Consider the following 15,148-nt stretch of genomic DNA (forward strand, 5'->3'; position numbering starts at 1 on the left):
AGGTCATTTTATTAAAAGTTGGATGGTATTTTATCTAATCTATTTAAAGAATGGGCAAATTAATCTCTACACGTTAAATCAAATAACAAATTGATCATTCTGTTAGAAAGTTCATCCATTTCTATTATACATCACTAGTCTTGTACTTGGCGTGTCACTGTCCAATTATTTCATCAGTCATATCGGTTTTTAATAGTATAAATAGATGATTTTTTTATAAAAAGAACAAATTTATTTTTTGATCTAACATGTAGGGACTAATTTACTCATTTTTTGAATAGAGAGGATAAAAAGCAATCTAGCTCCCAATATATGAACAATGAAATAAATGATCAAATTGGGCCGAATAAAATTCAAACTTGAGCTTTGGGCCATGGCTTGATGGACCCATGAAAATATCTAATTGTTTTTTTTTATGAACAAGTTCTTGGGGTGGGCCTCAATCTTATGGCAACATATGCTAATTTGTGACATTTTTCTTGTTATAAGATCTTGATGATGAACCCATCCAATTGAGTCCAATCTCTATACTTGTGGCCATGTTTTTGGTCCATGTCTTTAATTTTAGTTTGATTTTACATTAATTTGATCATTTCTAAATACAAACTTCAAAAAAAAAAAATGAGAAAAAATATATAAAGAGAAAACGAGTATATAAATTTGTCAAATTTTATATAAATATATGGCTTCAAAATATAGTTATGATACATAACCTTGATGAATGAGGCTATAAAATTATCCACCGAAAATTATTTTTTTTGGACAAAAATAAATATATGTAAATAGACCTATTCATGATTGGGTTGTTCGTTCAGCCTTTAATTGAAATTTGGGAGAGTTTAGATAAAAAATTATGTTTGAAAATATGGGTCAAGTTTAGATTCGAACATTCAAGGCCCGCACCTATTTTCTAAAATCTTAATATATTATATTATATTATATTATTTTTATATATTATGTAAGCATTTAAAAAATGTGATGCTTATATATAGAATTTTGATAAATAAATAAAATATATAAAATTATTAAATACTAAATTAAATGTAATATATTTAAATTTAAAAAAAAATTAAAATAATTTAAGTGATTCTAAAATAAGCTTGAATTAACTATTTATAAATATAGATAAATTGAAGCAAAATTTTAAACCATGTTTAGAACTGCGTCGAAGTTGAATAAATATAAAATGTTTTAGTATGATAGCTTGAATAATTGCAACTTGTTTGTGACGTTAAGAGACATGTATTCCTGTCCATGATATTGATGATCAGAATTTACAATAAACAATTTCTTGAGAAAAAAAAATTACATATAGATATATTCTTTGTTTGGAACATTGCTCTGTCGTGAATTATATACAGCGTCTAATATGCAATCTATCAGCAGAAAAATTTTCATCATCAAATGTACAGTAAAGATGCAATTTAATGACCAATTACCAGTAATACCTGACACGAGTAGATAGTTTTAACGATCACGAGTAATAAAACGGCACCGAAAGAGCCGGAGGTTTTGGTACCGTTATGGTTATCGTCTCCGTTCTTGGTGGCTCACATGGAGAAGCCATTGCTATGAACCTTGGTACCTTATCTCCTGGCATCAAAACCGGCATACTTTGCCCTACAATTTTACCTTTTGGCTTCTGTTTCCAACGTAAGCACAATCACAATCACAATTACGAGTAAACGAATACGAAAGAGAGAAAGAAAGAAAAAGAGAAACACCGTACCATGACAGGAGATGAAACTTCGAGGTCCGGTGAACGACCGATATCCGATTCGATATCGTCCTGATCTTGATCAGACGATCGGAGGATAAGGGCACGAAGCTTCTGCCAGTTTAGGTAACAAAGAAGGACAGCACTTATGCAGAATAATAAGATCAAAAGAAGGGCTAAACCCAGAGGAAACCCTATTGATGGTCTACTTGACGATGATTCTTCATTCTCCATTGTTCTTTTCCTTCATGTAAATGATAGACGTAGCAAAGAGAGGAAGATGGTTGGAGGTGGGTGCATCTTGGGTCATAAAAATACATTGAAATTGATGGGAGTGTTGGTGGTGGGTAGGTTTTGCTTAGTGCTTTGAGCACGTTAAATTTGGTCGTAGCACCTGATCAAGTACGGAAACTATGGGTCCCTTCTCGTCACTGTACTTTGTCTCTTTATAATATGGTTACCAGATCATACAAATTCTTGAATCTCTACAGTGTTTAATCGAATGTACTTCATACGGGTTTACAAATTACTTTATTCTATCATCTCATTTTAAACACAATATTATACTAATCTTAGCTAAAACATAGTGTAATTTATTTACAAGTTTTATTTAGATTTATTTTAGTTTACGTATCTCATTTAACTCTTAAAATTTTTAAAAATTTTATTACCCCCTCAAAAATTTAGTTCCAAGATCTACCACTAATTTCATCTAATTTGTACTTTATAATAATTAGTCTGCTTGTATATACGATTTGTTATAGGTTTCTAGGGATAATCTTGTTTATTAATTTCTTGGTTAAATTATGCTCTTCGTTCATGTATTATGCGTAAGTTGTGGATTTAGTCATTATATTTTAAGTTGGTGATTTTCAATTCTTATACTTTTAGAATTTTAGTCTTGACCAAATGGTAGCTATTAAATTCATTAAGTTAAAGTTATGTTGTTTTCAAAATTTAGAGCAAAAAACATATTATCACAAGTGTAATAACTATGTCAGTTTTCTATTTCTATATATTATATTGAAAATTTATAAGTTACATTCACCATCCAATTAATATTGGATTATATTATTATTTTATATAATATTTAGAATTACCCATAATCTCTTTTTAATATTTAAATATGAGAATAAATATATTTCAACACGTTTGAATCTATATCTTCTTACACCGATAATAATATCGATACTAACTAATAAATTTCATTATTTTAGTACAAAATTAAGATGCTTTTGTGCTGCCCCACGACAGCGCTCCCATTATGTACTGACCCAATCCTTCTACGACTATAATCATGGTGTTAAGCACACAGGTATATTCTTGTAATCTCATACACCCCTGAAACCAATTCCTTCAAAAACTGCAGAATTTCAGTTCATATATCTAAGTGCTGTACAGCTCGGAAAAAAACAACTTTATATATATAGCTTTTAGGTCGCCTCCTTCATTATATATGCTCTCGTCTATTATAAATTACATTTTAAAAACATATAATTTAGTCACTAAATTTTCATTTAAGTTATTGAGTTTACTTAAAAGTTTTTATTTGAATCATTGAGCTATTAAGTTTCTTCTTTTAAAAAAAATTCTACCAATGAGCTTCAAGTAACGATTTGACGATCGATATGGTAAATCAATAGCCATTGATGAGTAGAAGAATATACCTTAGATCCAAGTCGATTTGACGGTTAGTATCGAAGATCGAAGAAATTTTTTTTTGAATTTTAGTTTGGAGATCCGTGACATCCAAAATTATTTCATGAAAAAAAATCAGAATTGTAGAAGAGAAGGGGAAAGAGAGTGTTCGGTTGGTGCATGTAGTGACAATAAAGAATGCCATGTAGTATAGATTTTAGTTCAGTGACTTAAATGAAAATTTTTTAATAGTCTAGTAACCAAATTGTAAGTTTTTTTAGTTAAGTGACTAGAATTTAAATTATTATTATTTGAATCGCATTATAGGTTCCGGTCATATTTGATCTTTTTGACACAATGCCTAAAACTACCCATAGCCCCTCCCCAATACATAAATAGGAGTATAATGCGTTTTAGCGCGCTCGAATCCATATTCTCCTACATTGGCAACAATGTCAATACTAATCGAACTAAGACTCAATCGACTAAATTATTATTAAAATATATTGAATTGATAAAATTTTACATTATAATCCATAATATTACATATTAAAATAAAATTATATGGTTTAAATTCTCAATATTTCTAAGATCAAAAGAAAGATGGTGCGTTTGTATGACTTTGTGTCGTACAAAAGATATAAAATCACGTAACTTTACTAATAACAAAATATGTAAATATTAGGTCCTTTGAAATTGATATATATTAATTAGGTCCTAGTCTATTCCATTGTCTAATTATCCATCAATTCCTCTGCTTCTGCATTCCACTTTCAACCCAAAGTGGAACCTGCAATCATTTAGGATAATAGTAATCAAAGGAATGGGACAGTATACAAATAATTTCTGTAGATTCAAGGGCATCAACTTATCTTCACTAATTAACTTCGTCAAATTGAGTTGAAGACTTATTTCTTATTTGCAATGGGAAATGCACAATTTTCATTTACTACATTTTTATATATTAAATTTTAATTTTAATCCAATTTTCACATTGTTATCTACGTGACATAATTTTCCGTTAAATCATATATAAATTATTGACATGATATTTTATTAGGTTAAAAAAACAAATAAATTTAAATTATTTCTATCTAAATTAAAAAAAAGCACACACTTGGGAGAAGAGTTTCTTATTTTTCTCCAAGAATTTTTTTTAAAATGTAAGTGGAAATAATTTAAATTTATTTATTTGTTTTTTTAACCTAATAAAATGTCATGTCAGTAATTTACACATGATTTAATGAAAAATTATGTCGGATAAATAATGGGGTGAGTGAAATGTATAAATTGGACTAAAGTTAAAGTTTGATGTATCATTTTCGTATTTATCCCTTTTTTTTTCTTAAAAAAATTCATATAAACATTTTACTCAAAATTGTTAACAGCTTTAGCTATTTCAACTAATTCCCGATATTATAAAAAATTATACCAAATTAAAGTACAAAAACTAAATTCTAAGTTTGAGTGTGGTAGAAGGACCAAAGCTAAGATTTTACAGTAAATAAAAAGATTAAAGGCTAATTGACTTAATGACGAAATCAAAAGTGTACATTATTAATGGTTGTAAAAATTGAATGTCGATAATGAAAATATAGAATTATCACAAAGCAATAAGAAAGAAAAATAAAAATATATAGATTTTACGTGGAAATCCTTTCAAGAAAAAATCACGAGCAGAGGGGAAGAAAATTCACTAATGTTGAATTCGAATGATATAAGAAGAGTTTCGACTGCATCTATTTATAAGTTAAAAAATCATATTCTAATCAATGTCAAATAGAAGTAGTATAGGAAGACTGTGATATCAAATAGAAGAATTGTACTTCTATACAGATTCTACTTGTGTAGCTTGTACCGTACCCTCAGATCCTCTATTTTGCCGCTGTATTTTATCTCCTAATGATGAATAATGTATTAACAAATTAAAACAAATCTAATAAAAGCATACCTCCACAATTTTTCATTATAATCTTAATCATGTTAGGTTGGAGTCTCAACTTATGTAAAAATTTATAGTTTCTTTAATTAATTAATTAATTAATTATTCGATTTAATTATTAAATTAATATTTCAATTAAATATTTATAATAATCGAAAAAAAAAGTCAAATTTCATGATAGTCTTAATCATTGCTTGAAGAAATAAAGGATGAATTCCATTGAGCAAGTGTAATAAGTAATCTTTACACCTTCATTTAAAATATTTGAAAAAAAAATCTAAAATGATAAATAGATTACAAATTAAAGCGTGGTTTTGTACCCACCACTGTAATATAGAAAGTCAATTAAAAACTTAATTTAACCTAAATAGGATTAATGCCTTTTTAATATAATTAGGATGTGAGTGAAAAAATTTATACAAAAAAAAGTTGATAGTAAATTTGAGATGTTGAATATTAAGATGTCTTAGGTTTAAATATGATCGTATGTATGTTTTTTTTTTTAGATTTTATATAAAAGTATAAACAAACGAAATTACGGCCTCTAAATGATATTTTTTATTTTGTAAAAGTAATGAAATTTTGATAATTTTACAACTAAATTTTCTATTGATGGATAACACTAAATTAAAAATGACATGAAAATTATTATTATTTATTTGCAAATCAACTACAAACAAAATATTTCATTTGTAGAACTGTTGAGGCCGAAAAAGTTCCCGGACCACAACAATGAGAGCATTGTTTCTCAAGTGTGAAGGGTTATTGGTGAGCGAAGGCGAAATGTTTTCAAAGATGACCTTAGATGGCGACAATGCTCCAGATGATTCTAGATGAGGTGTTAGGACGACGTGTGAACTTTAAGAGGATCTCGAGATGGTTACAAACGGGATGAGGAGCTATGGGAGAGCTTCAAGATGATTCGATGGGTGATCTTGCTGTGGCTAAGGTCCTTCCTGAGGTAGCGAGTCATCAGAGATAGCCTTGGAGATGATCGAGTGAGATGATTCTGATGTGACTTAGCCTCCCAACGAAGTAGATCACTAAGTTAGTCCTTGATGAGATCATGGAAGATGATCTCATAGGAGATGATCAACTAAGATGACCATAGGAGATGATCAAGTGAGATGATCCAGACGAGGCTTGGCCCTTTTGGTGTATTATTTATTATGTTAAATATAGAGAAAAAGAAAGAGATATGCAAAAGAATTGTATAATAAATATTGTTTATTTAGTTTCCATTTTCCAAGAGATAGCTTTGGAAAGTAAAAAAAAAAGAAGGTTTGAATGTAATTCTTTGAATGCTAAAGCTGAAACTTTTTTAAAAAGTATTTGTTGACACCATTTTTTGATAAAAACGGGGTCGACTTGGGTTTTGAAAAATGAAATGGGAGTTGCCACCAATCCTTTTTGAGGTGTGATTGGATCACTTTGAAAAGTGGTTGTTTTTAATAAACGATTTAATTTTATTAAAACAACGATTTTGGTCTACGAAATTCAGAAAAACAGGTTCGGGAGTCAGTTACGCACGAGGAAGGATTAGCACCCTCGATACGCCCAAAAATTGGTACCTAGTTGATTATTTAATGTCTTAATGTCGAAAAGCTGAAAACTTTAAAGAAATTTAAAATACAATCCTTAAAAAAAACTCGAATGGCATGGATTAAAATTCAAGAGAATATTTTGGCAATTTGTCTAAACGAGAAATCGAAACCCAGCACATTAGGGCACGTTCCTCGAATTTCCAAACACAAAACATTGCCTTATTTTAAAAATTTTTAAAAGGATATTTAGCTATTTGGTTGAACGAGAAAAATAGAAACCCAGCACATTAGGACACGTTTTCTCGAATTTCCCAAACGCTAAATATTGCCTTGTTTAGAAAAACCTTCCTTTCGATGTTTGGTGTTAATATGACAATAACGAATATAACAAGTTAAGGATAAATGGTACAAACAATCATAAAAAATGGAATAAATAAATATAAGAGATGAATCGATCACTTGATAACAAGTAAATAAACAAATAGAATTAAAATGTTCTTTTAAAATAATAATGAACGTATACGCAAACAAATAAATGAACATCAAGTAACACGAAAAATGAGATGTGTGTTTCTATATATGTATTTTAAAATAATAAAGTATTTTAAAATATGTACATTGTAAGATATAGGTATATATACGTATTATAAAATGTATAGATGTACGTAGTTTGAGATTATAAAATATATGAGGAACATATGCATATAAATATAGATAAAAGGTACGTATATTTATATTCATGAAAATAAAATGTATATAGGTATATATGGAGATGTATACAAATTATAAAAATATGAAAATAAGTATATGTTTATATAAAATATTTACATACAGATATATTTTACAAAATGTATGCATATATGTAAAAATTTAAGATGTATATATAAATTATATGAGAATGTAAAAATATAAACGTGTATTTATTTATAAAAAGGAAAAATGTACACACGTGTAAAGTATAAAGTATAGATGATACATATTGAAGTAGGTATATTTATACATATATATAAATTTAAAAAATTATGTGTGTGTATATGTATATAAAAATATGAAATGTCTAAAATATAAGAGTATGTGTATACATGTATATTTATAATAAAGATAAGATATATAAGTATATATATATATGAAAAAAAATTATACGCGTATATATATATTATAAAAATATATGATGGATATAGACATATATATGTATGTGTAACAAACGTATGTATGTACATAGCAATAATAATAATAATAATAATAATAATAATAATAATAATAATAAAATAACGGGACTAAATTGAAAACAAAACAAAATCCCAGGGGAGAAACCAAAAATAAAATAAGGCCAAAGATCAATCCGTGACGCGCGCAGAGGGAGGGGGACCGATTGGTCAATTATCCCTAGCCATATGCGTGTCGTTCCACGTGGGACTAAAATGAAACAACTATAAAATTTTATGGCTAATTTAAAATAAAAGAAAAGAATGAAAAGGGGGCTAATTGTAACGCACTGCAAAAGTGGAGGGACCGCACGCGTAAATAACCCATTTCATGCAAACACGCGGATCCCCCCTGGAGCGGGTCGGGTCGCGTGCGGGTCATGGAGGCTAAACGGCGCCGTTTAATGTTTTTATTCAAAACCCCTAAAAAAAACCTAGTTTATTTCAGCAGACTAAAAAAATAAAATAAAAAAAGGCAGAGCCTCCATCTGTTTCGGCCCTCCGAGCTCCGGCGCCAAACTCAACCCCCTCTTTCCGATTTAGACCCGGCGATGGCGCTGGTAAGTCCTCGTCCTTCCCTTTTTATTATTTATTTCTTATGTAGAAGATAAAATAAAAATAAAAATAAAATGAAACAAACAAAAACGTAAATAAAAAAAATCACCTTCAAAAGTCTGTTTTGTTTTTTTTTTATTTCAATAATCGTAAAAGCAAAGGAAGAAGAAGTTCTTCCTTACAGTAGATTCGGTTTTAACCGAAAAAAAGAAAAATAAAAGAGAAAAAAAAATTTCCCCCTATTACAGTGATTTCGCCCCCTCTACATTTTACAATATACTAGGCTTTATAGCCGAAAGAAAAAATGAAAAATCGAGGGAAAATCTCCTCTTTTGCTACTGTTTTCCTAGTCTGCTTCCATTTCTCTCTTTTGTTGCTTGTTTGCAGGTACACAGCAAGGTCAACTTGCCATTTCGGTGAAAGGAGGGCTGGCGGTGGCAGACATCGGGCGTGGTGCGCGCTGAAGGCGCACATGGCGTAGCAACGGCGCGAGGGGCGCCAGAAACCCTAGGGTTTCTGGCCATTCCAAAATTTTTTAAGGTTTTGGGCCACCGGGCTTTGTTTCAGTAATTGGGCTTAATTTAGTTTGTTGGGCTGGAGCAAATTTGGGCTTTGTACAGTATTTATTATATATGGTTAAATCGGTGTATAACCTATTGAATAAGCGGACAAAAAATTAGTGGTTTAATCGATTCAATCAATAGTTTTATCTTGAAAACCATGCCCGACATAGCAAATCAACTAACTTGTCCTCTAGAAATGATCTCAACATGGCTAGGCTTCCCTTGGGGTAGCAAATCTACTAAGCTAGCCTATGGAGATTATCTCAACGTGGCTAGACTTTTCCTAGCATAGAGTATCAACTAACTTGGCTTCTAAAGATGATGTCAACGTGGGCTTCTCCCAGCGTAGCGGATCGACTAAGTTAGCCTCTCGGGAGATGATCAGGTTGATCTCGGACTATGGAGACTTACAAGGACGTCTGTAGAGAAAGGGATAATGTTAGCGGGCACCAGAGGACTTCCTTCCGAGGCATACTCCAACTCAACTCAATGATCAGGTATAACTTAATGCTAGAAAAGAAGAAGTTTTGAAAAAGAGGGGTAGAAGATGCTTTTCAATTGCTATGTAGTGAAGTATATGACTGGTCTTTCTGTGAATGGCAGTGAATCCTTCCATTTATAGCCAATGGTGAAGTAACTTGGTGCCATGTGACGTTTCATCATTAGCTTGGTGTTGAGGTATCTTTCTGAGATGCATTGAACCTTGGTCAAGTGGTCTTGCAAGTGGGAACCAGGTCTTGGAGGGTCTTCCGTTTGGGGCCTTGCCTTGGGCCTAGCTTTCCTTGGATTAGTCATGTTGGGTGCTCTGGAGATCATCTTGAGGGTTTTGGTTGTCCGTTACCTTCTGCGATCAACTTTTATTTTCATCTCAACAAGAACCATAAAATATTTAAAGATATCAACTTTTTTAAATAGTAAATGACATTTTTAAAATTGTAAATGTTAATTATCTTAAAGTTTGACCTTATTTTATTTTTTTAATAAGATATGGATTAAATTGATTCATTTAATGGTAAATGGACTAATTTGATAAAGATCTTATAATAGAGGAACATTTTAGGTAATTTAAAACCATATATATGCTATGTTTAAATATTAATTAAGTTGGTGTAACGAGTCCAATCACCAATTCAATTAATATATGACTAAACAATCTTTTGTTTTTAAAAAGTAACAAATTTTAATATAAGAACAATTTTATCTTTTTATCTTTTTATGTAAAATCAATAAAAAATGTTTAAACCCAATATAGGATTCAACATGAAACTCCAAGATTTTCAAGGCATTAAATTTGCCATTTAAACTAAAATTTCATTTGATTTTAACATCAAAATTTTAAATAAAATATGGTTTTTGTGTAAATTTTTTTCTCACACCGTGCGTGTGATAATATAGTATATCTATACTATAATAAACTCTTGATTGAGTTAATGTCACGAATTAATCAGGTACTAACTTTGTTAAAAATAGTTAAACTACCTTTTTTTTAACAAATAAAAAATATGATTATAAGTGTATTTATGTCTTTTAATAAATTATGTAAAATCTTTAAAAGTAAATATCTTAAAATAAATTATCAAGGTTTGAACTTGAAATACTCCGCGATGTGTTATGTATAATTTATTTATACTATATTTAAGCTCTTGATTGAATTGGTGTCAAGCTAACACGATATTAGCTAAATGATACATCCTTTTTACAAAGTAATAAATATAACTATGAGGGTGTTTTGTTTTTTTATATTAAATAAAACAAAAAATAATTTATCCATACATGATATAATTTAAACATGAGGATCGTAGATTTCAAAGCTTTAATTGTACCATTTCAATTTTCGACTAAACCCATATTTGGTTTTTAATATAAATTTCTTATAGATATACATGATGGTATTAAAAGCATGCATGAATGTTGAATTTAACATCTTTTAACTCTTAACCAACCTTTATTTATTTTTCTTACATAAATGTTCATATCTTTCACTAAAATTTGGATTATATTGTGGCACATTATACTTTTAAAGCCTAAAATGCAACTCCATATTTCCTCAAAATTGGACAATATTGTGGCACATTATACTTTTAAAGCCTAAATTGCAGCCCCATTTCCTCAAAATTGGACCATATTGTGGCACATTATGCTTTTGAAGTCTAAAATGCAACCCCATCTCCTCAAGATTGGACCATGATGGCCTTGAATTTTGAGAGAAGCAAAACAAACGAGTCACCAATAGAAGTTGAGTTTCAACTAACAATTAAGCAGCTACCTTTCCAACTTATAAGAGTCGAGATATGTTAATTATTATTTTTTACACTAAAAATTTAAAAGTTAAAATATGCTCCAAATCCTTATATTCTTTGTATATTTGAAAATTAGTTTCTATATTTTTATTTTCAAAATTTTAGTCCTTTTATTTTTCGGATTTAAAATTCAAGTCCAGTTATTAGAACCATTAAAATTCATATGTTAGAGTCACTATTATGACATTGATATTGAAAAAAAAAACTTATTATGACATTGATATTGAAAAAAAAAACTAACTTAGTAGCCATGTCACCAAAAATGACATTGTACTACTAAGATTTAATAGATAATTTTAATGATGTTTACAATACTTAAAATGTTCACGCTAATATTTTAATCAAAATAAAGTATTTAGGTTAATTAAAGACATTATAAAAGGTTGAGGTACCAAATTATGTTAAAAATTAAAGTATAGATATCAAACTTTAAATTTGATCATAATATAGAGATCAGAACTAAAATTTGACCATTGCTATATAATCTTAAAAAATAAAAATAAAAATAAAAAGGGTGTGTATTTATACTATTTAATGATATTATGATAGTTGAAGTTTTGGATTATGTAAAAAATTAAAATATAAATTTCAAAATTATACATAAAATAAGGACCAAAATTAAAATTTGGGTTAAAATTGCAATTGGTTTGTTGGAAAATTACCAACACAAAAATGGAAAAGCTAATAAAGAATCTTGCATTAATAAACATCTCCAAATTGAAGCAATTATTACAAAGTTCTTAATGACTAGAAATTTTTGAGTTATTTAAGAAAGGCAAATTTACTAACAATTCCTCACTTGAAAAGCTAATTGAAATATCAGATTTTGGAGGAACATATCAAAAATATTCACCACAAGTTGCTTCTGTTTCAGTCCCTATAAGCATCTTCCTCCATACCCTGCATTTCTAAATAATGCTTGCTTTATATCTTCACAACTTATTAATGTTCTCCGTTCCAAGTCCTGCAATGTTATCCAAAAAAATGTAATTAAGATTGCAAATTAAAAAGTTATGGATCAAAAATGGTAAAAGTACCATAGAGGACCTTGTCTTAGGAGTTAGATCGCATTTTGCTCTTTATATTAAGAAAATGAACTATTAGTCATCATACGTTAAATCGAAGAGTAAACTAATAATTTTCTTAAAATATCTATCCATTTTTATTGTAAGTATGGTTGAAAATCCTCAAAAAAAAATTTATAATTATTTTAAAATCACATCTAAAATGAAACAAGACAAAAGCTAGAAATAAGTAGAATTTTTAACAGAATGATTAATTTGCTCTTTGATTTAATCTACTGCACTAATTTACCTAATTTGTGAGTAGATGAACAAAATGCATTAATCCTTGTATTAAGGATCAAATTGCATTTTCCTCTATCTACTTAAAATAATGAACAAGTTAATCCATGTATGTTAGATTAAAGAGAAAACTGATTTTTTTTAAAATACCATAAATGTAAAGAATGGACAATCATTTGTCAGAATTCATTTCAGATGAGGGTTTTAAATAGTGCTTCACAGTAAAAAAAATGGATAGAATTTTACATTTTGATATGATGTATAAAGGTTAATTCGTCCAATTTTTAATTAGATAACAAAATATAATCCTACTACTAATACACTAATACAATGACTGATATTTTTTCCGGAGAGAAATGGTAATAAAATTTATTTCCTTTTACCTGAGAACAAGATGCTTGCAATGCAAAATCATTGAAACAGCTAATAACACACTGTTGAATCTCAAGGCCTAATGCTTCCAGTGTTGTCACTGTGGATAACAACAACCCTGGTTTCCCACTGCAACAAATCTCAATCCTTGTCTCCCCATCTCTTCTTTCCACCTCAAACTGCACCCAAAACATGCTCATCACTTCATTTCAAGATTTGGGTATTAGAGAAAATGGTGCATTTTTAACCAAAAATAAAAAATAAAAAGAGCCTATTACCTTTGGTGTATTTCTCACAAAGATTTCATTTGATTTCCCACCCTTGAAAATGTGAGCCATGTTTAACTCATTTGAATCTGTTTCAGTCTCTTGCTGCAAACTTTTAATCCTCTCCAATAGCTCCTTTGTATAATCTATAGTATCTCCAAGTATAGATGTTCTATCCATCTATTCAGAAAAAACCCAAATTAGTCCGAGAATTTATTCACACATTTATACAGGACGGGACTCGAATTCTTTTACCTTGCTGATCTTGGGAACAATTGATCTTAACATGGAAAGGCGATCATTTAGTCTCTTTCTTCTCCTTCTTTCAGCCATTAGATTCTTTGAAGGTTGTTGTCCTTCCATCTTCTTACCTCGGTTCTTCCTGTCTAAACAAGCAGCTGCTTCATTGTTGAAAACTGGTGCTTCTGGTGATTGAAATGGCTCAGCTTTGCAAGGGACTTGAACATCTAGCTTGTTAAGTTCGTCAGCAAGGAAACCAGACTCTTCTTCTTCCAACATATTTGGAAATGGTGGTGGTGTATCAAAGGTGTTGTTTGATGAATCTGTGAGTTGTGGTGCTGAGAATTCATCACCAAACGGGCAGTAAACTCCATTGAAGTAACCCAAGTCTTGTTCCAAAGGCAAAGCTGTTGAGAATTCATGGCAGAAAGTAGTTGGAAACAAACTAGTTGAAAGGTTCATATCATCAAAGCAATCAAAGTTCCATCCATTAGAGAAAACTTCATTCATTTGTGTTGGAACTGTGTCCCAATTTTCTCTTCTTAGAGCTAATAATTCCTCTAAGAAACTTTCTTCATTGATCTCCATTTTTGCTTTCTCTCTCGCTTTGGGAATCGTGTCTATTATTAGGAGATGCCTTGAGAAAAAGAAAGTCTCAACAAGTTGAGGATTTTATAGCTACATAGATTGAAAGTGGGGGAGTATGATATATCCAATTTATATGATTATAGTATGATATTTGTTGTATTTATTAGCCTAAGAGTGAAATGGAATCTGCCTTTTCCTTTCTTTGTATGGGGTGATTTCATGTCTTTTTCACCGAAATCTCTCCAATAATAATGATATTAAGACCTAATATTTAATTGGTAATCCCACTAAAACTTTGACCACATTGTATACATATATCTGTCAGAATTCAACAGTACCTTTCAAGATGATTCTTGACGTGGATTATTAGGGTGGGTTATTACAAAATAATATTATTAACTTACGAATAAATTTTTAACAATATTAATAATTATTTAAATCAAAACATAACATTAATAATAATAAAATTAAATTATAAGAAATTAAAGTATAAAAAAAAATGATTAGTGGGGTCCCATTTCCTTTGCCTCAAGAAATTTGGCTTAATCCACAAATTCAAAGTTAGTTGTTATGGCGTGTTTTGTTTCTTCTCATCACTAATTTTGGTATTATCTGCCCCATTGGTTCTTTATTATAACATAATTAGCTATAAATCTGCCATGTTTCTTGTTTTATAAAAAGGGAATGGGGACGTCTATCCCATTCTCATCTCACCTGGTTTAACAAATATGATAAGAAAGCTGAGGCCAATATATAAACTACAAGTGAACTGTTTGTTAAAGGGATTGTTTTGGCTGATGCATATGACTTCTAATCAGTGCATGAATAATATGTAGACTCCACTAGCCAATAGTGATCTATAGCCATTAATTAACTATGTCTAGTGTTTATATTAGGCAGCTCTGGTTCACAAG

General features: G+C 29.8%; 2 protein-coding genes and 1 long non-coding RNA gene across 3 annotated transcripts; 1 reads left to right on the plus strand and 2 right to left on the minus strand.

The window, feature by feature from the left end:
* Positions 1-1,230: 1,230 nt before the first annotated feature.
* On the minus strand, positions 1,231-2,052 carry LOC121218195 (uncharacterized protein At5g65660). Its single transcript, XM_041095028.1, has 2 exons — positions 1,730-2,052; positions 1,231-1,642 (listed from the first exon to the last, which is right to left on the minus strand). The coding sequence occupies exons 1-2, from the start codon at positions 1,949-1,951 to the stop codon at positions 1,475-1,477; spliced, it is 390 nt and encodes a 129-aa protein (XP_040950962.1). The 5' UTR covers positions 1,952-2,052; the 3' UTR covers positions 1,231-1,474.
* A 6,402-nt stretch (positions 2,053-8,454) lies between these two features.
* Positions 8,455-10,083, plus strand: LOC121218196 (uncharacterized). The gene is made up of 3 exons (XR_005914403.1): positions 8,455-8,606; positions 8,989-9,661; positions 9,768-10,083. It is a non-coding gene; the product is annotated as an uncharacterized lncRNA (long non-coding RNA).
* A 2,054-nt stretch (positions 10,084-12,137) lies between these two features.
* Positions 12,138-14,329, minus strand: LOC121218197 (transcription factor bHLH93). The gene is made up of 4 exons (XM_041095029.1): positions 13,662-14,329; positions 13,419-13,586; positions 13,152-13,319; positions 12,138-12,428 (listed from the first exon to the last, which is right to left on the minus strand). The coding sequence occupies exons 1-4, from the start codon at positions 14,232-14,234 to the stop codon at positions 12,342-12,344; spliced, it is 996 nt and encodes a 331-aa protein (XP_040950963.1). The 5' UTR covers positions 14,235-14,329; the 3' UTR covers positions 12,138-12,341.
* Between the last annotated feature and the right edge of the window lie 819 nt (positions 14,330-15,148).

This window comes from Gossypium hirsutum, chromosome D06 (assembly GCF_007990345.1).
Source record: "Gossypium hirsutum isolate 1008001.06 chromosome D06, Gossypium_hirsutum_v2.1, whole genome shotgun sequence".
Classification (NCBI taxonomy): Eukaryota; Viridiplantae; Streptophyta; class Magnoliopsida; order Malvales; family Malvaceae; genus Gossypium; species Gossypium hirsutum.

What these genes read in the sequence shown, in the direction of transcription:
- LOC121218195 (XM_041095028.1), bottom strand. Translation starts at nt 1,951, where the DNA reads ATGGAGAATGAAGAATCATCGTCAAGTAGACCATCAATAGGGTTTCCT. An exon ending in AAGTTTCATCTCCTGTCATG is followed by an intron (nt 1,643 to 1,729) that starts GTACGGTGTTTC and finishes CGTTGGAAACAG; the next exon opens with AAGCCAAAAGGTAAAATTGT.
- LOC121218197 (XM_041095029.1), bottom strand. Translation starts at nt 14,234, where the DNA reads ATGGAGATCAATGAAGAAAGTTTCTTAGAGGAATTATTAGCTCTAAGA. An exon ending in TTGTTCCCAAGATCAGCAAG is followed by an intron (nt 13,587 to 13,661) that starts GTAAAAGAATTC and finishes TTTTCTGAATAG; the next exon opens with ATGGATAGAACATCTATACT. An exon ending in TTGTGAGAAATACACCAAAG is followed by an intron (nt 13,320 to 13,418) that starts GTAATAGGCTCT and finishes TTTTGGGTGCAG; the next exon opens with TTTGAGGTGGAAAGAAGAGA.